This window comes from Leuciscus leuciscus (assembly GCF_965113295.1).
Source record: "Leuciscus leuciscus genome assembly, chromosome: 3".
In the NCBI taxonomy this organism is placed as follows: domain Eukaryota; kingdom Metazoa; phylum Chordata; class Actinopteri; order Cypriniformes; family Leuciscidae; genus Leuciscus; species Leuciscus leuciscus.
Genome location: NC_138727.1, coordinates 47,945,086 through 47,970,835, shown reverse-complemented (window position 1 = coordinate 47,970,835; position 25,750 = coordinate 47,945,086). Strand labels below are relative to the sequence as shown.

At 39.4% G+C, this 25,750-nt stretch overlaps 1 protein-coding gene and 1 long non-coding RNA gene across 3 annotated transcripts in view; one reads left to right on the top strand and one right to left on the bottom strand.

Moving 5' to 3' along the window:
- Window positions 1–25,750, bottom strand: part of LOC309495750 (protocadherin Fat 4-like) — a 39,271-nt gene that overhangs the window by 3,391 nt on the left and 10,130 nt on the right. The window contains exons 2-21 of one of the 2 annotated variants that reach the window (XM_082165587.1): window positions 18,921–18,989; window positions 17,872–18,035; window positions 17,679–17,723; window positions 17,484–17,573; window positions 17,304–17,393; window positions 16,482–16,595; window positions 15,967–16,080; window positions 15,791–15,884; window positions 12,678–12,790; window positions 12,412–12,585; window positions 9,689–9,814; window positions 9,339–9,590; window positions 9,116–9,214; window positions 8,433–8,605; window positions 8,164–8,312; window positions 5,875–6,182; window positions 5,421–5,531; window positions 2,234–2,425; window positions 2,012–2,109; window positions 1,324–1,492 (exon numbers count right to left, since the gene is read on the bottom strand). In XM_082165587.1, coding sequence (XP_082021713.1) covers window positions 1,324–1,492; window positions 2,012–2,109; window positions 2,234–2,425; window positions 5,421–5,531; window positions 5,875–6,182; window positions 8,164–8,312; window positions 8,433–8,605; window positions 9,116–9,214; window positions 9,339–9,590; window positions 9,689–9,814; window positions 12,412–12,585; window positions 12,678–12,790; window positions 15,791–15,884; window positions 15,967–16,080; window positions 16,482–16,595; window positions 17,304–17,393; window positions 17,484–17,573; window positions 17,679–17,723; window positions 17,872–18,035; window positions 18,921–18,989 — 2,744 coding nt within the window. The remainder of the gene's footprint in view (window positions 1–1,323; window positions 1,493–2,011; window positions 2,110–2,233; window positions 2,426–5,420; window positions 5,532–5,874; window positions 6,183–8,163; window positions 8,313–8,432; window positions 8,606–9,115; window positions 9,215–9,338; window positions 9,591–9,688; window positions 9,815–12,411; window positions 12,586–12,677; window positions 12,791–15,790; window positions 15,885–15,966; window positions 16,081–16,481; window positions 16,596–17,303; window positions 17,394–17,483; window positions 17,574–17,678; window positions 17,724–17,871; window positions 18,036–18,920; window positions 18,990–25,750) is intronic. The other variant, XM_082165586.1, reaches the window with a different exon arrangement.
- LOC309495769 lies at window positions 12,993–25,324 on the top strand. The gene is made up of 2 exons (XR_014204819.1): window positions 12,993–13,616; window positions 24,875–25,324. It is a non-coding gene; the product is annotated as an uncharacterized lncRNA (long non-coding RNA).

The following is a 25,750-nucleotide window of genomic DNA, read 5'->3' as shown; positions in this document are numbered from 1 at the left end:
GGCAAGCAGGACAGAGGGAATTGTGAAGAGTATATGTTTTTGTTAATGCTCATACATACATTTTTTCATATAAATAGCTTATATTTTTGTTAGCACTTACACAAAGTATTCATAAATATGTATATTTATGGTTTGTAAACCTTTATAAATCATAATTCTGAGGAGGAACACTTTTCAAGGTGGATACATATCTGCGTATTGTGATGTTAAAGTGCCCATATTATGGATTTTTGAAAATGACCTTTCATGTAGTGTGTAACATAGCTCTAAATGAATGAAAACATCCTGCAAAGTTTTAAATCTGAAAGTATATCAAGTTATTGTCTTTCAAAAATAAGAGTCGACTCTGAGTCAATTAAATGAATTGTTTTTCAAATGAGTCATGTGACGTCAAGATGAAACCATTTGCATATTGCCCGCCCACTTATTGCGTGCAGACTTGAACCTCAAACCAACAGCTGATTCCTGTGGACACTGGATAGCATCATGTCGAGAAGACGCTGTGCTCTATAATGTGAAGGTAAAGCCAGTTTTTTTTCCACTGCCCAAGGACAATTAATGAAAAGAATCAGTGGTTAAAGTTCATCTTTACCACGATAACACAGCAGTATAATCCTAAACTTTTGCTGTGTTCCCTTTATTTTACTGACGACTCCTTTTCAAATCTCGGAATTCAATGCATGATTTGAAAACCGCTTGCTCTTGAAAGATGGTGTTCAAAATACTTAATTTTGAGTTTTATATTGTGTAGGTCTCCTGCTAACTGGCTAACTCACGCTATCACTGTCTTACTGAAATACTTCTGCTAATCAGTTGTGGACCACTATTACCTATAACTGTGTCTATTAATGCAGATTGTCAATCATTCTCACTACTTTGAGGAAAGATTAAACATGGAGCAAGGTGTAAACATGGTGTTTTACCAACGTTTATGTTACATCAGTCATTCACGCTAGAGTTAACGTTATACAGTTTCCACATGTTCACCGCAATATATTACAAAAATACTCAGTAAATAAATGAGTACAAGTAATGCAATTGTATCGCACTTGTCACATAATTAAAATCCCTTACTGGTATTCTTACACGAACATAGTTGGCAAACCAATAGCCTTGTGAACAGTCAGAGTTAAAATAAAAATGAATGTATTCAGATCTCAGAGGAATTTTATAAATGATTAAAATTATAACCGATTTAAAGTCAGAGCACTGACCACAAGGCTACAACCATGATAACTCTATTTATTGTAAAACATGTTACTTGCACATTTCCACATCAGCTTTCACATTAGATTAGTCTGAATAAACTGATATTAGTTCAACTTACTCTTTGACCTCTGTGGCTTGGATGACCGCACCACTGGAGTCCATGGCAATGAAACTGACGTAAGTCTTGTCTGTAGATTCTCTAAGAATGGTGCGCATCTCATTCCCATCCTCCGCTCTCACAATGAGGATTTTCACAGTCCAGCCTAAAACTTTCCCCATGGATCTGAGGAAGAAACACACAATCAGATGGTATATATAACACAAAACAATAACAGGAGGTACATGAAGCACCAATTCAGTCTGATTTGTAAAACAGAAAAAACAATTCATTGATAAGAACTGGCTTAAAATAACGTTTTGCTCATGATCGATCCATTTCTATAATTTGACACCCTGACTTAACTCACTAGAAGGGAAGCTTTTCAGTAAATAATGGTGTAAATTTCAGTCTGTTCTACAGACAAGGTGACTTAGACTTGGAAATGTCATATGGACTATTTTTTTTGTTATGCTTTTTTTGGGGGGGGGAAAGAACTATGAACATTTTCTTTGAAAACATAGCAGGACACACAGGTTAGGAATCTCATGAGGGTGAGTAAAATAATTCATTTTTTAATTTAATTTTGGGTTAATTAATCCTTAAACATGTTTCCTCTTAGCTCAAAACACATTAGCACTTTACAAATAGAAATGCTCTTATTTTGTCTCAATAACACGTTTCAATATCAAATAGATTACTCACTCTTCCATCTCTGGTATCATCTTCTCCACTATGTATACGGGCCGGTTTAAGGAGATTACTGAGACGCTGTCATGATGTACACTTTGTTTTACTTCGATCTGCAGGTGGCAAACACAAGAAGCCCGTCTTTGTGAAGGTGTTCTCTTCTCAATCAAAATGTCATTGGTCATTTGAAACAGTCTTACAAAAGCGTTCTCTTTTTCTCTCTCTGTTTCTGCTCACCTGTACTGTTGTAGTCGTGAACAGCCCATGTTTATCAGTGGCTTTAGCATGAAAGGTGGAAGGATTGCCTCCAAATCTGGATGCATCCAGTACATAGATCTGACCAGTGCTTGCCTCCACATCCAGCAGAGTTGTGGACTCCAGCAGGGAATACTGCAGTTCTGAGCTCTCGCCCACATCAGGGTCCGATGCCTGAGGGACACATGACCACACTTCAACCATATTTACACATTTCAACCAGTTACGTGAATAATTGTTTAAATTTTTTTTAAATCATGAAATCAATTGTGATTAAAAAATTTAGTTTATTGACACTCTTCTATATTAAATGTTTCTGCCAGGCACTTCATATATCGATTTTTTAGGGGTTCCCATCATGGGGTCATTTTATGGATTTAATTTTAATTGATTTTTAACCTTAATTAGATTTTATGAATTAAACAGCTCATAAACATATATTACCACTAGAAGCATTTTTAATAATCCATTAAACATGAAAGTATTATTCAATCATTTGAGATATTTAAAATACAGTGGGTACGGAAAGTATTCAGACCCCCTTAAATTTTTCACTCTTTGTTATATTGCAGCCATTTGCTAAAATCATTTAAGTATTTTTTTTTTCCCCTCATTATTGTACACACAGGGCACATTTATTAAAAAAGAAAAACTGAAATATCACATGGTCCTAAGTATTCAGACGCTTTGCTGTGACACTCATATATTTAACTCAGGTGCTGTCCATTTCTTCTGATCATCCTTGAGATGGTTCTACACCTTCATTTGAGTCCAGCTGTGTTTGATTATACTGATTGGACTTGATTAGGAAAGCCACACACCTGTCTATATAAGACCTTACAGCTGACAGTGCATGTCAGAGCAAATGAGAATCATGAGGTCAAAGGAACTGCCTGAAGAGCTCAGAGACAGAATTGTGGCAAGGTTACAAAAAAATGTCTGCTGCACTTAAGGTTCCTAAGAGCACAGTGGCCTCCATAATCCTTAAATGGAAGACGTTTGGGACGACCAGAACCCTTCCTAGAGCTGGCCGTCCGGCCAAACTGAGCTATCGAGGGAGAAGAGCCTTGGTGAGAGAGGTAAAGAAGAACCCAAAGATCACTGTGGCTGAGCTCCAGAGATGCAGTCGGGAGATGGGAGAAAGTTGTAGTAAGTCAACCATCACTGCAGCCATCCACCAGTCGGGGCTTTATGGCAGAGTGGCCCGACGGAAGCCTCTCCTCAGTGCAAGACACATGAAAGCCCGCATGGAGTTTAAGATGGTGATAAATAAGATTCTCTGGTCTGATGAGACCAAGATAGAACTTTTTGGTTCCAATACAGTCTCAACAGTGAAGCATGGTGGTGGCAGCATCATGCTGTGGGGGTGTTTTTCAGCTGCAGGGACAGGATGACTGGTTGCAATCGAGGGAAAGATGAATGCGGCCAAGTACAGGTATATCCTGGACGAAAACCTTCTCCAGAGTGCTCTGGACCTCAGACTGGGCCGAAGGTTCACCTTCCAACAAGACAATGACCCTAAGCACACAGCTAAAATAACGAAGGAGTGGCTTCACAACAACTCCGTGACTGTTCTTGAATGGCCCAGCCAGAGCCCTGAATTAAACCCAATTGAGCATCTCTGGAGAGACCTGAAAATGGCTGTCCACCAACGTTTACCATCCAACCTGACAGAACTGGAGAGGATCTGCAAGGAGGAATGGCAGAGGATACCCAAATCCAGGTGTGAAAAACTTGTTGCATCTTTCCCAAAAAGACTCATGGCTGTATTAGATCAAAAGGGTGCTTCTACTAAATACTGAATAAAGGGTCTGAATACTTAGGACCATGTGATATTTCAGTTTTTCTTTTTTAATAAATGTGCAAAAATGTCAACAATTCTGTGATTTTCTGTCAATATGGGGTGCTGTGTGTACAATAATGAGGAAAAAAAAAGAACTTAAAGGGTTAGTTCACCCAAAAATGAAAATTCTGTCAGTAATTACTCACCCTCATGTTGTTCCAACCCCGTAAGACCTTCGTTCATCTTCGGAACACAAATTAAGATATTTTTGATTAAATCTGAGAGCTGATCACTCCTGCATAGGCTTCTAAGTGATTGAAACTTGCTGGCCCAGAAAAATTTATTAAAGAGATCGTTAATATAGTCCAAGTGACTACAGTGGCTCAATCTTTAGTTTATCAAGCGACGAGAATACTTTTTGTGCGCAAAAACAAACAAAAATAACGACTTTATTCCACTATTCATTTCCTTCTCTCTGGGCCTCGAGTTAGTTTACATAGTGTTTTTGCGCTGCGCGTCTGTGTTACACGTCACCACGTAGGCTCACTATTGGTCGACGCTTGTCATGTGTGTGATGCGTGGTGACGTGCAACACAGACACGCTACGCTTAAACACTACGAGGCCCAGAGAGAAGGAAATGAATAGTGGAATAAAGTCGTTATTTTTGTTTGTTTTTTGCGCACAAAAGTATTCTCGTTGCTTGATAAACTTAAGATTGAGCAACTGTAGTCACTTGGACTATATTAACGATCTCTTTAATAACTTTTCTGGGCCAGCAAGTTTCAATCACTTAAAAGCCTATGGAGGAGTGATCAGCTCTCAGATTTAATCAAAAATATCTTAATTTGTGTTCCAAAGATGAACGAAGGTCTTGCAGGTTGGAACAACATGAGGGTAAGTAATTACTGACATAATTTTCATTTTTGGGTGAACTAACCCTTTAAATGATTTTAGCAAATGGCTGCAATATAACAAAGAGTGAAAAATGTAAGGGGGTCTGAATACTTTCCGTACCCACTGTAAAACCTTTTTTAGCATAAAGGGTTCTTTAACATTGAGTCAAGGGTTCTGTATAGAACTTTTTTTGAAGAGTGGCTCAGCTGCTTTGGGGTAAAGATTTCAGACATCAACATTTTATATGCCAGGAGAAAAAAAGTAAGTCTGATCACTTTGAAAAATACCAGCACATATCTCCTCAGATGGCATGGGATGAGTTGCATGTCGAAATGTATTACTTGGGATTAAGGGTTTGAACAAATCACTAGCCCTTTAGTATGAGCAATAACAACAGAAACAGTGATGTTTGCCTTAGCGAACACCACTCATTACAAAATAGATCTGAGTACATCCACTGCATTTATATCTGATGTCTATGCCACACTCACCTGGACCTTCACTATAGGGAATTTGTATGGAGAGATACTGAAAATTTCTGCTTTATATATTTCAGCTTCAAACACAGGAGCCTCATTCATGTTCTCAACCTGAACGTTGACCTGAAGATTGTGAGAGAAAGAAAGTCTATAAGAAATACAGTATATATTAGGATTAGAAATATAAATGAGCCGCTTTCTTTTAAGAAGAGAAACTTTGACGTGCTTGAAGAGTAAGACTAAGGCCAGAAACATACTCAAGGTAAGTATGAGAACGTAAACACTTATAACTGCACAACTTGTGTCAATGCATTCTGAAATGTGTCAGAATGCAAATGCAATTTTGCTTTAATGGGGGATACAGCGGGCATTAACATACATTTTAACAAAGAACACTATGCATTTACATAAATTGTGCACTTGTGAAGAGTTTGTTTCTGGCCTTAGTTTAAAGTAAGAATAGTACCGTTGTCTCTGCAGTGTTTGCAGGAGTTCTGGAGTCTATGGCTTCTACTGTGAGGATGAACCACTCCTCTTTCTCCTTGTCCAGCGGCCTCAGAGATTTTATGGTTCCCTCACCATCCACAGAGAAGACATGCTTGTGTGACTTCATGTTATAGCTGACCGTAACCACTGGACTTCCTGTTAATGCCTTGACCTTGCCCACTATTGAGGCCTCAGGTTCATTCTCTTTTAATGTGAATTTGTAGGAGGAGCTTTCAAAAATCACACTCTCGGTGAAAGGAGCAATTTGGAAGTAGATCAAGACTTCGGCTACAGAGAGAAGAAAGATGTAAGTTTTGACATGTTAGTTCTATTGAGGTCAGGTTGATTCTTACATGCAAACCAGGGGCACACGTTTGGGACACAAATGTACCATAACCCATTTGTGAAGAATACCATTATGATCTGGTATGAAGTTCATACATTTCTCGGAGAGGTCCCATTGTTGTCTTGCTTCTCCCCGATTTGGGGGAATGAATATTTCACTCCTGCTAAAAATGATATGGGGTTTAAACTATGGTTGAATAAGGGAATAGTCAGACTGATGGACTTATATGAAGACAATATTTTAATGTCATTTGACAATCTGGTATCAAAGTTTCATATACCCCGGAATTTTTTTTTTAAATACCTGCAGCTTAGAAGTAAAATTTTTTCTAAACTAAAGAATTCTGTGCAATTCCCTTCATTATCCACACTGGAAACCTTTTCCACACAAGACACAAGTAAAGGGCGAATTACTCAATTATATAATATACTGGTACAGAATCATAAAGAAAACTCTGAAAATAAAAGACGAGCATGGATACAGGACATTTCCTTTGATGAGTGGGGTACAATATGTTTAAAATCACAAACAATAAATACTTGTTTGAGACACTTACAATATAACTGGATAATGAGAACTTATATCACTCCAGTGAGATTAAATAAATGTAACCCTAGTATAGCCTAGACTTATGTTTTAAATGCAATAATTTCCAACGCACAATTTTTCATTGTGTGTGGGAATGTGGTGAGGTGCAAAAGTTTTGGAGTAAAGTGACTCAGTATGTATCTCAGTTTACAACTACTCCATATTTCTTTAATATGTGTATTGGGTGTCTATGTGGACAATTGCTCTCTGCCCGTCAAAGAGAAAAAACGGGTGGATTTGTGCCTACTACAAGCCAGGCGTTCAATTGCCCTTTGCTGGAAGAATACAAGTTGTCCTTCCCTTGGACTTTGGCTGAAAAACTTGATATCCAGTTTGGCCCTTGAGAAGCTCACATATGTGATCAAGGGGAAGTCTTCTTAATTTTACAAAATTTGGGAGATGTTTTTGAGATTTGTTAAAGAAGGAGATATTGAAGAGGCTATAGATGTCTGAAGTTGTAGTATATGCTTAATGCTTAACAGGAGTGTATGATATAAAGCCCTGTATGTTTAAGGATTTTATTATTATTATTATTATTATTATTTATTGTGGAGGGGGAGGGATTTGAGTAAGTTATGTTTGTATTTAAGAAGATTATGTTTGTTCTTTTGTTAAATGTGTTGTACCATAATGTGCACAAGATGCAGGGCTCACTTTAGATTTGAATGACTGTGCAGGCAGTGTTTTAGCAGATTACAGAACAATTTGTGCTGAAATCTAAACAAAATATATCAAAAGCCCTAAAGTGAATAAATTCAAGTGCCACAGCTGTTTAATATGGAGCTGAAATAGTCTCAAAATGTATTAATTTGTCAAATATAATGTAAAAAAGATAATTCACACGCACAAAATTCACATACAAATCCAAAGTGATCCACAAATACACACGATTTGCAAATGCAGATTCAACAATCAATTTAAAAACACATAAAAACATAATATACTTGTATTTATGAATTGCGTTTTTTTTATTTAGTGAATGTAAATTTAGTTGTTCATTTACATATCATGTTATGTGAATAAGAATTATGAGTTTGTAAATATATAATATATATTTGCTTACGCATTTGTGAATCATATTTTGTTATACATTCATTTTGAGACTATTGTAGCTCTATATGTTATTTCCAATCATGTGAAATGGCCCCCCAGTTTTAACTCTATAAATGTTTTGTGCTGGCATAAACTGCATTAACACTAGCAGTACTACATTAGAGCTAGTATTTTTCTGCCTCTTTGTGGACATATTTACAGTATTTAGGTAAAAACACACTACACTAGAGAGATAGATAGAGCTCCTAAGGAAGAACAACAAAGTTGTTATGAAGCCCAAACCTTCATCCGATTCTGGTGGTGTTCCATGATCTGTCGCTATAGCAGTGAGGGTTAGCAGCGTGTCTTCTGTGACCTCGCTAAGGTCAGAGGTCAAAGTGATGACTCCTGTTTCAGCATCCAATGCGACCATTGAGGAGTCTTCAGAGAAACTACAGAAAAACAACATTCGTGCATCTGTCTTAAAGGAGTGATGTAGGTAAGTGTGTTCATGGTTTTGCCTTCATATTATTGATCCTAATGAAATGGAAGCTTAGTTAGCTTAAGCTTACCTGTAACTAATAACCGCGTTGCTTCCAGCATCTTTATCTGTGGCCGAGAGCGTCAGCAGCACATCTCCAACTTTGGCGTCTTTAACCAGAATGCTTTTCCTGTAGGTGTCAGAGCTGAAAACTGGAGCGTTGTCATTGACATCTGTGATACTGACCCTCACTGTGGTGATGTTCTGCAGAAAATTAAACCAAGCAAACCTTTCGTATTACAGACCAAAAGTTGATATTTGCAATGTCTAATATCTAACTTAATGTCTGGAATTAACAGTAATTTACTTGTAAGGATTGAACTAGTATCAGGTAGCCCGATTTTTAAATATCTGCATAAAATCTAGAACATACTGCAGCTTCTTTTTGCATGTTTGTGTGTCCTTTAGGGATAGATAAATAAAAAAATTTACTGAGATATAACCTTTAGGACAATATAAATGTGCAGGTGTGCTCAAGGTTGTAATGCTACTTAAACAAAGCCTCAAAGAAAATTGGGAAAATCTTTCAAAGTTTATATTCCATGAAGCTACGGCCAATCAGTCAACTAGTTCTTTATATGCTGGCAGACAGATAAAACCCTTTACAACCTTCCAAATGAGGAAATGCCACAAAATGTTCCAATCGCAAATTTAATGGAACTACACATATTTACATCATGCAATAATACAAATAAATAGATATTGTTACTGTACATTTCTCTGTGGGATTGCATGGTCCATGGCAACAATGATCACATCATACACATCCTGTGTCTCCCGATCCAGTTCCTCAATGGCTAGGAGAGTCCCATCCTTAAGGAATGAAATAAGCGTTTTTTTGTGTGTGTTTTTTTTTATTACAATTTCATATTTATAAAGTTATGATATCATTTACTGTAGGCACAGTGACCGCTGCCTTTCTCATAAGTCCCCTCACCTCTCTGAATCTGAATATTTCACTGTGTGAGGAAGTAGAGATTGTGACACGTCCGTTGTCTCCAATGTCAGCGTCTGTGGCTGAGATTTTGCACACCTCTCCAGGTGATGAGGGTGTGTACGCACCTTCCTGAATCTCAATGGGCTCTGGGAGAGGAAGGAATTGTGGGTTGTTGTCATTGACGTCCAGAACAGTGATGATGACCTGAGCTGTGGAGCTTAAACCATCGACAGGCTGGTCTACAGCTACTACCTGAGAAAGACAATGCAAGCATCCCATTCAGAATGAATAGTCATCCTGAACATTTTGTAAATAGTTGGATTTAAGAAATGAATGTGATTGCGTTGTACCTGTAATATGTAATTGTCTACAGTTTCTCTATCCAAGGTGGCGTCGCTCCGGAGTGATATTACTCCTTGACTGTTGATAACGAAAGTATCGCTAACCATGATAAAGTGACCTTTAGAGAACCCACCCTGATCAGAGAGAAAACTAGATAAGGTAAGTGCATCAAAACAAACTTTGTATGTTGGCTTGACAAAACCTTAAATGGAAGTTTATATCAGCTTGGTTTAAGTTTGAAGACTTGGGCAGTTAGAAGAGAATTTTAAAGGTGCAGTATGTAGTATTGACAGCTAGCGGTTGAAATGGGTATCAGTAAACTGTAGTTCAAATTCAAAATATTGGAGAGGGTTGTTTCTCTCGTCCACTCCTCAGACTTGATGCTCCCGGGTTGCCAGATTGAGAAGGACACGCAACAGAAATGAGCACAACTGACAATGGAAGGCGACGAGCCTTACAGTGTGAGTTGATGAGTTGATTTATCCATGTTTTAATATGCCTCTGGAAATAGAGCTTTTTAGATGGATGCCGAGGCTTTTTAGGTCGGGTAAAATCTGCTATGTCTGACCTACAGTAGTTTGCTTGCTGACTTCCATGGCTCTAATACGCTGTGTTTTCTGCTAACTGATAAACCCAGGGTGTCAAAATACTATTGGGTAAATCGGCAGCGGAATCACTCTCAGACCAAAACAAAAACAGTTCTGACGCGGAACACACATTTCAAAGTAGAATAACTAGCTGTAGCATTGTTTTTAGGAGAAACAAGTATGTGAAGATAGTATGTTTCCTTAGTATTGTCACAGTGTTGGTTTATGTTCCCTGGTGTCCACTAGAGGTCCTCTTCTCCCACGGTGTCATTCACATTAGGAACTGCATTCCCCACAATCCTTGTCTGCACTCATCACTGTTCATTGCACCCAGCTGTTCCCCATCATGATTGTTAGTTTCTGTGTGTATAAATACCCTGCCTGTTTAGTGTTTGTTACGGAGTCCTTGTTATTTGTCACTACACTTCTGAAGTCTTTTCTCGCCTGTTCTTGTTTTGTTTCTCGTGTTTGGATTGATATTTTGATTTTGACCCCTGCCTGGATGACTTACGATTTTGGATTACCCTTAAATAAATACTGCTTTTGGATCTACCCTTTTCCCGTGTGTGTTCCGTGACAGAAGGACTCCGTCAACACAGATCCAGCGTTATGTTTTCCAATGTCTCTTCCCCAGCCACTGAGCGGGAGAGAAGACAATTTTTTGAGGGGACCCGGTTGGTCAGATTTTGCGGGACCCATGGAGGCCGCAGTGGAGGAGGTGGTCGAGAGGAATCCCGACACCATTCTCCACTCTGGCCCCTCTTCGACCCTGGGCTGGTGATGTCCAGCCCAGAGCTCCATCCGCTGCTGATTCCGCCCAGCCCAGAGCTCTGTTCGCCGCGGTTCCCGTCCAGTCCAGAGCCTGCACATCGCCATCAGAAACGGCGGAGGAGGAGGAAGACCTCCAGCCTCCCCAAAGTCTTGGAGGCCCGGAGGTTCTGCCCAAGCTGCTCGCCCTGCCGGCCCCGCCCCAGCGACCTGGCACGTCTGCCGATCCAGAGACTGTTCACGTCACATCTGCCGATCCAGAGACCGTTCACGTCACGTCTGCCGATCCAGAGACTGTTCACGTCACGTCTGCCGATCCAGTGTCTCCGGACAAAATGGCCGCCGCCGAGCCGGTGTCTGTTCCTGTGTCTCCGGACAAGATCCAGTGTCTCCGGACAAAATGGCCGCCGCCAAGCCGGTGTCTGTTCCTGTGTCTCCGGACAAGATGGCCGCCGCCGAGCCTTTGTTTGTTCCTGTGCCTGAGCCGGTGTCTGTTCCTGTGCCTGAGCCATGGCCACCTGAGCCTGTTCCTGTGCCATGGCCGCCCGAAGGGTTGTCTCCTCCCTGGCCTCCCGAAGGGTCGTCTCCGCCCTGGCCGCCCGAGGGAAAGTCTCCGCCCTGGCCGCCAGATGGACTGTCATCTCCACTCTGGCCGCACGATGGACTGTCTGTTTTGCCCTGGCTGCCGGGTAAGCTGTTCCCCTCCATGGACCTGATATTTGGATTTTGACCCCTGCCTGTATGACTTACGATTTTGGATTACCCTTAGATAAATACTGCTTTTGGATCTACCCTTTTCCCGTGTGTGTTCTGTGACAAGTATTACATACTTCAAGTGTTATGCCTTGAATACTTGCATTTCTTAACCATTGCTAAAGTGTTCTGAGCGGTTGGGGAATTACTTGTTAAGGTGTTCGAATTTATTAATAGGTGGTTGCTAGGGTTTTGCTAAACGGTTGCTTAGTGTTTTTAAGTTGTTGGGAGCTCTGGATGATTGGATCATCATTTTTGGTGTTTAAAACCCCTTCCTCATCACCCCCAATTTTGGCAAGTGCTGCATACATGAAATGCCCAAAATAAAAAGGTTACTGCTCATAAGTAATTCTGAATAGAAACATAACACACATACATTTAGAAAGCCAACCCTTGAGAGTTTATAGTTCAAGACTCAAAATTAACCAGACTGTTATTAATATTGAGATATATAAGCTCAAACATATTTTGAACTAAAATAATCCAGGATCACCAGTGATCCCTGACAGGTAAGGGGTTTTAAAAATGGTTCACCATTTTAGTGTTTACAAGTCTGTATTTTTTATTTTAGTGTTTATTTGATCTACTTTACAAACAGACAGTGATGTTTTCAGGAACAGTACCAGGTCTGGATCAGTGACTCTAGTCTGAAGCACAAACTGATCCGGTGGTGAATTTTCTGGAATAGATACGGTGTACTCATCCTGGTCAAATTTCGGAGGGTTGTTATTCACATCCTCAATGGTGACGGACACCACAGCGTTAGCCGTTTTACTGGCATCATTCTGCTGAGTTGCCTATTTATAAGGAAATCATGAATAGAAAATATAAACAAACACAATCCTGAAACCTCTTCAGATTCATGAATGTCTTCAGAAACATCTGATACCTGTATGTGAACAGTTATCTGGTCGACTTCCTCTCTGTCTAGTGCCGTTGTCACAGATATGACTCCACTGTTTTGATCGATGTCAAAGTTACTTTGATACTCATTTGGAAAGGCTGGAACAGAAATGTGGATATTTGCTTTGTTATGATCAGAAACTTAATATAGAATATGACTATTTCTTTATTCAAAAAGAAGTGTGTTATTACCAGGTGTGTAAAGTGCTTGTTTTATCACAATTACTGTGCTTGACCATGGTGGAATTTTCTATATTATCAGATTTTAAATCAGTGTTTCACCTCTAGCTCTCACACATGTCAAGTCAAGTCAAGTTTATTTGTATAGCGCTTTTCACAATACAGATTGTATCAAAGCAGCTTCACAGTATTAAATTAAAATAATACAACAAAGTTTGTTTCAAGAGGAATTTATTGATTGATAAAATTAAATTAAATATCCCCAAAATATCCCCAACTGAGCAAGCCAAAGGCAACAGTGGCAAGGAACCGAAAAACTTCATCAAGTGACCTAATGGTGTCCTAAAACTCCATCAGGTGACCTAATGGAGAAAAAAAACCCTTGGGAGAACCCAGGCTCAGTCGGGGGCCAGTTCTCCTCTGGCATTTATGAGCTAGAGGCCGGATTGTAGTTTGAACTGTAGGATTATATGAATGCCTGGCTGAAGAGATGCGACTTTAATCTAGTTTTAAACTGGGAGAGCGAGTCTGAGCAACGAACAGTATCAGGAAGACTATTCCAGAGTTTTGGAGCCAAATGTGCAAATGCTCTCCCTCCTTTGTTGGTTCTGGATATCCTAGGTATGACCAAAAGCCTTGAATTTAGTGATCTTAAAGAGCGCGATGGATTATAGGGTGATAGAAGATCCGTTAAATAGACTGGAGCTAAGCCGTTTAGGGCTTTATAGGTCAGTAGCAATACCTTGTAATTAATACGGAACTTTATAGGTAACCAATGCAGTGATGATAAAATCGGTGTTATATGATCATATTTTCTTGATCTCGTAAGAACTCTAGCGGCGGCATTTTGGACTAACTGTAGCTTGTTTATTGAGGATGCAGGACAACCAGCTAATAAAGCATTACAGTAATCCAGTCTCGAGGTCATGAATGCATGAACTAACTTTTCTGCATCAGAAACTGATAGCATATTACGTAGCTTAGCAATGTTTCTAAGGTGGAAAAAGGCTGTTTTTGTAACATATGAAATATGATTTTCAAAAGACAGGTTGCAATCGAGTATAACACCCAGGTCTTTTACTGTAGAGGATAAAGTAACAGGACATCCTATGATGTTAAAGTTGTATTGTGCGAGGTTTTGTGGGCGTTTTTTTGAACCGATAAGTATTACCTCTGTCTTGTCTGGATTTAATAAAAGAAAATTACGGGTCACCCAATCTTTTATATCTTTAACACACTCTGTCAATTTGGAAAATTTAGCGTTTTCATCCGGCCGTGATGAAATATATATTTGAGTGTCATCAGCATAACAATGGAAACTAATTCCATGTTTCCTTATAATATTTCCAAGTGGCATCATATATATTGAAAATAACAGAGGCCCTAATACAGATCCCTGCGGCACTCCATAGTTTACTGGAGTTATGATCGATTTTTCTCCCTTTAAATAGACAAAATGGTAGCGGTCAGATAGGTATGATTTGAACCAGCTTAGTGCTTGTCCTTGAACACCAGTATAATTTTGTAGTCGATCTAAGAGTATTGTGTGATCTATAGTATCGAACGCAGCACTAAGATCAATTAAAACTAGTATTGAGATACAGCCTTGGTCAGAAGCTAAAAGTAAATCATTTGTGATTTTAACGAGCGCAGTTTCAGTGCTATGATGCGGTCTGAATCCAGACTGAAACTTTTCATAGATCTCATTTTGTTGCAAGAAAGAGCCCAGTTGAGCGGACACCACTTTTTCTAATATTTTAGACATAAATGGAAGATTTGAAATGGGTCTATAATTTGCTAGATTATTATGATCTAATTGTGGTTTCTTAATGAGAGGTTTTATAACTGCCAGTTTAAATGTTCTTGGAACATGACCTAAAGATAAAGACGAGTTAATAATATTGAGGAGAGGATCTTCCACTACAGGTAACACTTCTTTCAGTAGTTTAGTTGGTATAGGATCTAATAAACATGTTGTTGTTTTAGATGAAGTGATAAGTTTATTTAACTCTTTTTGTTCTATAGTTGTAAAGCACTGTTATTGTTCTTTCGGGGTGATAATTGAAGCTGAATTATAAGGCGCGATTGAAGATTGAATGTTTACAATTGTGGTTCTGATGCTTTCTATTTTCTCAGTGAAGAAGTTCATGAAATCATTACTACTGAACTGTAACGGGATATTTTGTTCGGGTGACGTCTGTTTATTTGTTAGTCTAGCCACGGTGTTAAATAAAAACCTTGGATTGTTTTGGTTGTTTTCTATTAGTTTGCGGAGGTGCTCAGCCCTGGCCGCTTTTAGGGCCTTTTTATAACGAGACATACTGTCTTTCCACGCGATTCTAAAGACCTCTAAATTAGTTTGTTTCCATTTACGCTCTAAAATACGGGTTTCTCTCTTTAAAACATGCGTAGTATTGTTATACCATGGTGCTTTATTTTTCTCTCTGACCTTTTTTAATTTAATAGGTGCAACCACATCCAATGTTCTAGAGAGAATGGTGCTCATAGTGCTAGTTAGTTCTTCTAGTTCATCTGTTTGTTTGGGTTCAGGCAGCAGCTGAGACAGATTAGATAAGCAATTTGAGAAATTATCTATGGTGGATGGGAGGATTGTTCTGCCTGGTTGATAACGCGACGCCGCATGACATATTACAGCAGTACGTAATATGCAAGTTACCATGTAGTGATCAGTGACTTCATCACTTTGTGGAATGATATCTATATCGGTTGGATCGGTTCCATGTGATATAATTAAATCGAGTGTATGATTAAGACGATGTGTTGGTCCGGTGACGTTTTGCTTTTGTGTGTAGATGTGTGCAGAACACAGAGAAACTTTAATTTGAAACAGGAGGAGGAGGTTATTTAGATTAGGACACATGTCATGTAAGTGTGTTGTAAATCTTCTGTTAACAGCACCTGCTGTTATGCTGTAAAGTACAGGCTCGTTGATGCCCGTGTCGCCATCTTGAGCTTTTATGGCCTCAGGAGTGATTTCTGAAAACTGTCCTACCTGTGCATGGACAGAAAAGACATGGAGGGTTTCATTTGTTTGATCAGACATGCGTTTAAATATTGACCATGACGTCATTTACCTGGTTTTCCTCAATGGATGCCTTGTAGAGACTGTGATCAAAATAAGGGTTTAGATTGTCAAAATCGTCAACCGTTATTGTAACTGTTGTGGTGTCACTGAATTCTTCTTTATCCTGCAAAGAAACATAGTGTTTTAATACTATCTACATTAAAATGATAGTTCATCCAAAAATGAAAATGTCAATGTATGGGAAAAAGCAGTTTGGACAATTCTACTAAACATCTGCTTTAGTTTTCCACAGAAGAAAGAAAGTCATGCACTCTCAGAAAAAAGGGCACTGGAGTGGCATCCTTTCAAAATGTATTACATATCTTTGAGGTAGTAATATGCACCCTTTAGGGGTAAAGAAGGTTCAAAGGTTTACATTTTGAAAGGGTACCGTCCCAGTTACAGCTTTTGTGGGTGAATAAATGACGACAGAATTTTCACTCTTGGGAAACTATTCCTTTAAATGTAAAGCAATGCTTAGTAAAATGGATGTGGGACTGGTAGGATGTCAAAGTTTGTCTTTACTTTGTCTTTAGCTTGCACAGTGAAGATGTACTGTTGAGCACTGTCGTAGTTCAGAGCTTGTTTCAACCTGATGTTTCCGTCATCTTTCACTTCAAATTCATCTGGTGCTGGAGGCTGTCAGGGCATGGGATTCAAATGACACAAACTGAGCTCACACATTATTGCACTCAAATATATATGTATTTTCTAAAAAAGAGCTGAATGCATTACGGTGTTAGATATGATCTATATAAAATATTTCAAAACTAAAAATAAATTGATTAACAGCCATATTAGAAAATTAACTTACAAATCACAGAAACTAAAAAATTAAATCCAGAGCCTAATTGGTTTACAAGGAGTGGTATGAAAACAATGGGATTAGATTAAAAGTAACAAGGTCAGAGATGATTGGGATGTACAAGTGAAAGTTGGTATTTTTAATTATCTGTAGGATACAACAAACTCAACCAGCCTTGAAAAATATTGTTCCAACTGTTGTTTCCTTTAGATTTTTAATGCCACATGAAATAAAAATGTGTTGGTTTTCATGAGGTATCTATATGTAGTCTTTTAAACAAAAGTAAATGTTTAGCAGACATAAGCATTTCAACTGAAACGTCTTACATTTTGTCTTTCTCTTTTGGGAAAATGGACCAACAATTTATGATTATTTGTGCACTCACTCATTTTGTCCAGCTAAGTAACAAATCATAGTCCAAGTTTTCAAAGAAATGTAGTTCCAGGAACATGTCTACTATCACGGTCATCTATAATTTAACTTTTGTAGAAGCCTATTGTGTTTTTATTATATATAAAACATTAGACTCAGTTGAGACTCACCAGTATAGAATATATAATATTGCTGTTTTCTGGAGAAACATCTGCATCTTCAGCTATAACCCTGAGCACATCTGAACCCACAGCTGTTGCCTGGAGCAAAAGACACAGTTTACAAAGAGATGTGAGTCTCTGAGTGACCAAACACACTTCTGTTGTATAAAGATGTGACTTTACACACACCTCTGACACTGTGACGCTGTATGTTTTACTCTGGAAGATCGGAGGATTGTCATTGACATCCCGAATATTTACCGCCCGTGTATTTTTCAGCTGAAATGCACAATGAAATATTTGTAATGAAGATTTATGTGATGACACCTATTTCCATTATTCTTATTGAATGATTGGATTATGCAATTGTGTAAATTAACATACCCCTGTGTTTGAGCAGGTCACTGAATAATACAAATTCACTCCTGACTGGAAGAAATAAAACACACAAAGAGTCATACAGTATGTGGCACTTTCTTCCATTATTAAAGTAATATATATGTATGAATATGTAAGTATGGTTATGTTCTTTTTATTTTTATATACTTTATTTAACAAATATAATAGTGAAACAAACCTCCTTAAGTTGATCTGCATCCAGTGGTTTGATGGTTCGTACAGTAGCGGTTGAGGCTCCATTAGAGTAAACCAGCTCCAGAAATGTTACACCAATAGGATTGCTATATCCCTCCAGCACCAGACGATCATCAGGTCCGATATTAGTGATAATCTCTACATCTCCTGAAGGCCAGATAAAATACAAGTACATTTACATATACATTGATTAGATTAGGCTATATAGCCTACAGAAAACAAATAAAGAACACTCCCTTTATGGCTTGAGCAGTGATGGGCAGTGACAATTCTGACTTTATAACTTGCAATTGTGCCTTTATATTACGCAATTCTGACTTTATATCACGCAATTCTGACTTTATATCACGCAATTCTGACTTTATATCATGCAATTCGGACTTTATAACTCGCAATTCTGACTTTATATCACGCAATTCGGACTTTATATCACGCAATTCGGACTTTATATCACGCAATTCTGACTTTATATCACGCAATTCTGACTTTATATCACGCAATTACTTTATATCACGCAATTCTGACTTTATATCACGCAATTCTGACTTTATAACTCACAATTCTGACTGCATAACACGCAATTCTGACTTTATAACACGCAATTGCGACTTTATATCACGCAATTCTGACTATAACACGCAATTCTGACTTTATAACTCGCAATTGCGACAATATCACGCAATTCCGACTTTATAACACGCAATTCTGATTTTGTAACTCGCAATTGCGACTTTATATCACGCAATTGTGAGATAAAAAGTGGCAATTGCCTTTTTTATGGTGGAAACAAGCTTCCATGCAAATCAGAGGGCTAAAATCAGGGTAGGAAAAATGTTGTTTATTTCTAAATTATGAACATTTATGTAAAAATCTGATTAACATAATAAGTGTACCCCAGGAAACATTATAAAATAATAAATGCAGTTCATGACCCTTTTAATATTACATTAATCCAACCAAAAACTTTTTTTTTTACTTAATATTGGGGACTAGTTGTACTTAGTTTGTTTAAGTCTTGTGGACATTTCTCACCTTCATAATCCTCCAGGACACTCCCTACATAGTTATCAGTTCCAGTCTCACAGTTTATCTCTGAGGTACCTTAAACAACAAGTAATTGGTTTCAGGACTTAACAAACAGAAAAAAAGGATACATTTAGTAGTACACACTATACATTAAACCACACAATATATTGGAAAACAAGACAAAAAAAGCATTCAGTTGAAAAATTGTTCTGAAATACTGAAATTTAGCTGAAATGCTAAAGACATGACTCAACTATGGGGATAGAATTGTTGCTTTATTCCAAATTATTATGAACCACAAATAAATGTAAAGGGATTCACAAACATTCACAAATAAATAGAATGAGATCCATAAATGTATGTGAGGAGTTTCACAAAAAATAATTAAATTAAAAAATAAATAAAATGAGATTTGCCACAAATATGTTTTGTCTCAAACACAACTCAGCCAACTCCGCATTTGTGGATTTTGAAACATTTCTAGTGTCAAGATGTGCAGACAAATTCAAAAATAAGTGGACTCCACCCACCGTCTACTCAAGCCAATCAGATAACAGCCACTTTGCGCTGACAAATCATAACATGCTCTCGTTAAAAATAGCAAAAATCACTATATCTATGTTATATTTTTTTTTTAGTTGTGTACTTACATTATCCCGACTGTTTCCAACAACTTTCAAACCAGGAGAAATTTGTAATTTAATTCGAGAAACGTCCCGTTTCTTTATTTCCGCTATGTCGCCGTCAATGGCGTCATATCCGCGTTGTCCCTGGTTTCCGCTCGTACTGCCATGGCAACCAGAGCTATGAACCAGAGCCCTCTGATAGTAACCAAAGCGACTGACGGTAGTTCGCAATGTCTATTTGCACGCTGTTGTTGTTTCGTTCAAACATTATGGACCATGGCAAGCAGACTTTGGATACAAAAGGAGAACTAAAACGAGAATCAATATCAGCGCGGTGTTTTCGAGATGCCTAGAGCTCCCATAGACAGTATATAAACGAGAGCTCCACGTCTGAGACTTCGACCGCTTCTACATGTACTTTATTAAACAGGTGAGCACATTTACATAAAACTAATCAATGTTATATAGCTCAACATGATGAAATGTTTGAATATGATCTGTATGTTATTCTAATGTTGATCTAGCTTACTGCTAGTCTCATACAGACAAACTAACACATACATTTCAACACATTCAAATGCAGTTTAGTGTGATAGTGTAATGTTAGACCAAGTGAAACAACGCTGCGTTACCTCACAAGTTTAATTTGTCTAATAAACTGACCTGTGACTGTGAGTAGTAATTCTGCACTCGCGTGTAACGTTAGTTCGGTAGAATGAAATGTCCATATTCCGTATGCAGGACTCGTGTCGCGTGTGGAGCTGATAGCTGTCTCTTAGCAATCCCGAACTGCTTCATATCACAGTCATGATAAAAGCATCGATGTATTCAGTCATCCATAAACATTATTAGATCCATAGATTAGATTGGTCGGCTTGACGTTGATGACAAGATCCATAATTCTTAGCAAATGTTGCGTTATCAAACTACGCCTTTGTTATTGTAAATAGGTTAGATTAGATTAGATTAGATTCAACTTTATTGTCATTACACAAGTACAGGTACAAGGCAACGAAATGCAGTTTAGGTCTAACCAGAAGTGCAATAGCAGCAAGTGCAGGATATACAGTGGTTCCATAAGTGCAGAACATGGATATGTACTGAATAAATATAGAGTTGAATACTATTATAAACAAAAATTTACAGATAGATTTGTCCTATGAATATAATATACAGATAACTATTACTGTGAACAGAATTTACAGCTAGATATGTACTGAATATAATATACAGATGGCTATTACTATAAACAGAATTTTTACAGATAGATATGTACTGAATATAATATACAGATGACTGTTACTATAAACAGAATTTTACAGATAGATATGTACTATGAATATATATACAGATGGGTGTTACTATAAACAGAATGTGAGCATAATATACAGATGGCTATTACTATAAACAGAATTTTACAAATAGATATATGTATAAGTTAGGCTAAAATGGGCAGTATAACAATGGATTTAAAGTAGTGCAAATAAAGTTTGGAAAGAAGCTATCCGAGTGAAAGTGCAGTGGAAGTAATTGCATATTACAGTTAAAGTACGGTATTGCAAATGTATATGTAAACAGTCGGTACTGTAAATAAACAGTCGGCAGTGCAAATTGAGCATATTCCAGTCAAGGTAGTAGTGCAAGATGCATATGTAAACAGTTGTTTCTGTAATAATAGTCAGCAGTGCAAATGAACATTATAGTATTGCAAATAACAAAATAGAGGCAGGTGTGAGGAGGGAGAGGAGAGTCAATCAGTATATGAGGGGAGTGGGATCAATGAGGGTTAGAGTTTAATAAAGAGACAGCTCTGGGGAAAAAACTGTTCTTTAGTCTGCTGGTCCTGGTCCGGAGGCACCTGAAACGCCTGCCGGAGGGCAGGAGAGAAAACAGTCTGTGGGCTGGGTGAGAGGAGTCCTTAAGGATGCTGCGAGCTCGATGCAGACAGCGTTTCCTCTGGATGTGCTCGATGGCAGGTAGTGGAGTCCCAGTGATGCGCTGGGCGGTTTTCACCACCCGCTGCAGTGCCTTGCGCTCTGCAACAGAACAGCTCCCATACCACACTGTAGCACAGTTGGTCAGGATGCTTTCTATTGCACAGCGATAGAAGTTCACCAGGATAGTGGAGGAAAGCTGATTCTTCCTCAGTGTCCTCAGGAAGAAAAGGCGCTGGTGAGCCTTCTTGACCAGGCTGGAGGTGTTGGTTGTCCAGGTCATGTCCGCCGAGATGTGGGTCCCCAGGAACTTGAAACTGGAGACACGCTCAACAGCCATTCCATTGATGTGGATGGTGTCGTGTGTGTCTCTTGACACTTTCCTGAAGTCCACGATGAGCTCCTTCGTTTTGGTGGTGTTGAGGAGCTGGTTATTTTCAGTGCACCATGTGGCCAGGTGCTTGATCTCCTCCCTATAGGCAGTCTCATCGTTGTTGCTGATGAGACCAATCACCGTAGTGTCGTCCGCAAACTTGACGATGGAATTAGATCCGTACACAGGCTTGCAGTCGGAGGTGAAGAGGGAGTAGAGAAACGGGCTTAGCACACAGCCCTGTGGTACACCAGTGTTGAGTGTGATGGACGTGGAGCAGTTGGAGCCTGATCGAACATTCTGGGGTCTGTTGGTCAAAAAGTCCAAAATCCAGTTGCACATGGAGGTGTTGATGCCCAGGTCTCCAAGTTTGGCTATTAACTTAGTTGGGATGACAGTGTTGAATGCTGAGCTGAAGTCAACAAACAGCATGCGTGCATAAGTGTTCTTATTGTCCAGATGTGTGAGCACAGAGTGCAGTGCCATGGAAACTGCATCCTCTGTGCTCCTATTGCTACGGTAGGCAAACTGGTGTGAGTCCAATGTGGATGGAAGAGAGTCTTTTAGGTGTGCCAGGACCAGCCGCTCAAAGCACTTCATTACGATGGGTGTGAGTGCTACAGGGCGGTAGTCATTAAGGCACTTCGGGCTGGAGTGTTTTGGCACTGGCACAATGGAAGTGCATTTAAAGCATGTTGGTACAGCTGCTTGGGCAAGAGACAGGTTGAAAATGTCTGTAAAAACCCCAGCGAGCTGCTCCGCACATGCCCTGAGTACGCGTCCAGGGATGTTGTCTGGTCCAGCAGCCTTGTGCGCGCTGATCCTGCTCAGTGCATTGCAGACATCTGTGGAGGAGAGTGTGATCGGCGGGTGGTCAGCTGAGGATTTGAGCTTGGTGGCAGTTTCTCTGTTGTCTCTTTCAAAGCGAGCATAAAAGTAATTTAGCTCGTTCAGGAAGTTGACATCAGTGGCTGCGGGGGTGGAGTGAGAGGGTTTGTAGTCACTGATGGCCTGAATGCCCTGCCACATGCGCCGAGGGTCAGCGTTGGAAAAGTGTCCCTCTATCTTAAGCTTGTAGCAGTGCTTGGCCTCTTTGATGCCCCTTTTCAGATTTGCTCTGGATGTGCTATAGGCTTGTGCATCTCCTGATCTGAAGGCAGTGTTGCGTGTCTTCAATAGGAGTCGCACTTCCCTGTTCATCCATGGCTTCTGATTTGGGTATGTGGTGATCTGCTTCTGGGTTGTAACACTGTCAATGGTGGTATTGATATAATCCAGTACAGAGGAGGTGTAGCAGTCAATGTCCGTGTGAGAGCCACTGGTGGCTTGAGAAGCAAACATACTCCAGTCTGTGTGTAGAAACCTTTCCTGGAGTGAGGAATCTGCCCCCACAGGCCACACCTTGATGGTCTTCACTGATGGCTTCACGCGATTGATGAGAGGTGCATATTTGGGGGTGAGGAACAAAGAAAGGTGATCTGACTGTCCCAGGTGGGGGAGGGGTGTCGCGATGTAAGCTCCAGCCATGTTTGTGTAAACATGGTCTAAGGTTTTGTTTCCTCTGGTGTGACAGGAAACATGCTGGTGAAATTTCGGTAGCACTGACTTTAAGTTTGAATGATTAAAATCACCCGCAACAATAAACGCAGCTTCCGGGTGAACGGTCTGTTGTTTACTGATGGCTGCGTGAAGTTCTTTCATAGCAAACTTGGCATCAGCATCCGGGGGAATATAGGCTGCAGTTATAATAGTGGAAGTGAACTCCCGCGGTAGATAAAACGGTCTACATTTAACCATGAGAAACTCAAGGTTAGCTGAACAATGTCTCCCAACAATAGCAGAGTTTGTGCACCAAGCTTTGTTAATGTAAATGCACAATCCACCACCTCTGGTCTTACCGGAGCCATCTAATGTTCTATCCGCCCGGAATGTATGGCGTCCCGCTAGCTCAATAGCGTTGTCCGGTATTCCGCTGTTTAACCATGTTTCCGTGAAAATTAGAACATTACAGTTCAAAAGTCTCTTGCTGTATGTGATGTTGAGTCGAATCTCCTCCATTTTGTTCAACAGCGACCGTACATTGGCAAGGAAAATGCTGGGTAAAGAGAGCCGGTGTGGTGTTAGCTTTAGCTTAGCTCTTAGTCCTCCGCGCTTCCCCCGCCTTTGTTTACGATCTCGACGCCGCCTGCGAGCACTTCCGCCCGGCCGGGCAGAGTGCATAGCCCCGGGTGTTTTGGCGATCTCAGGAAGGAGTCGAAGGTTGTCCATAAAACTGTCGGAAATTCGCAAACCAATATCCAAAAGCTCACCTTGGGTGTACGATGTTAAGGCACAACTGTTCTGCACGAACAGACCCGAAATGAGCAAGAAAAATACTGCTAAATTGCAGAATCTGGAGAGACCGCGAGCCTCGCGATGTACTCGCGCCGCCATCTTGGTTTGCCATCTTGGCGCCATCTTGGCGCCATCTTAGCGACCCCTAGTGGCGAAAAATTCCATACTGTAGGTTTAAGTTATAATCGTAACGTTACGCCATCATGCCTGAGTGTTTTGTACCAGACTGCACACATACGTACATAGTGCGAGACAAGAGATGTAGTTCATTGAGCGATTTTCACATAAAACTAAATGTTACTCTTCAGTTTTATGACAAACTGCGACTTTCTTGACTTTCATAATTATCTTTTAAATTGACAAACATCATATGTGTAATTCAGGGCACAGTTCAGATGGAATAAAAAGATAAGTTGTGTAAGACTGAAAATACTGGTTGAGGCCTGATCTATGGGACAAAAGGGCCAGGCTGGCTAGTTAACATTTGAACTCACAGAAGCACATGAACTAACAACAAAGAACTCACACAAGAACATGGTTTAATGTGAATGTTTATCATTGACTGTTATGCTTTTGGTGTCATTTGAAATGTCTCAAAGTGAGTGGTACAGATATCTCATATCCAGATAGATAAAATAAAAGGAAATAAGGTTTATAGAAGTTCATAGGAAACCGGTTTAGAGATAATGCCAGATAAGTAGGGGTGTAACGATATTCGAACCGAACCGAAAAACCGCGATACACCACCCACGATACGAATCGCGATACTCTCATGGCGTACCGAACACGCCCGCCCCGCCCCCTGCTGCCCCGCCCCCTGCTGTCCCGGCTCATTGGACCTCATGTCTTATGTGTACACAACGAATACAGCGTTGCCTAACCACCATTAACCACATTTAATCGCAATAAGCTCAGTGTTTTGTTACATTCGATAATAAGCAAGGTGTAATCTTTCAAATTCTGTCTATTTGATGACGAAATTCAAACATTAAATGTCGTTTTGGCGCTCTTTGATGTGGCGTGACAGATCACCGTAGGCTACTAGGCTCCTCATTTCAAGCGGCAGCGCGGAGCGCGAGTAAACGCGATTCTCTTCCTCAGTTACAGAATAAACATGAATGGACACCTGAAGGTATGTTGAAAGATATATTCAGATACAGTATACTTACTGAAAGGCATCATAACTCGTGTAATCGCTCAGTCAGTGTTTCAACAGCGGAAATATGTCAATAAAACGCTTCTTTTTTCACATAGCTTTATTTACCTCAGGCAAGTCATTCAGTGTCCACAGCTTGTTGGTTTGCTAAGGAAATGAACTCTTTCACTAAATAAATGCACTATATTAGCCTATATATTATATTTTACTTAACCTGTTAATGACATCTTGATTATTTTATGTATGTTTAAAATATCTGTCATGAAAATGACAGCAACTGTGTAAATTATTATATTTCAATAATAAATTAGAGTAAAAACATATGTTAATGTAAAAACTGCCTTATGTGCAGTTTACATGTTTTCATACAATTTGTTACTTGAGTGTTGATTATTATTATATCTAAAAATAAA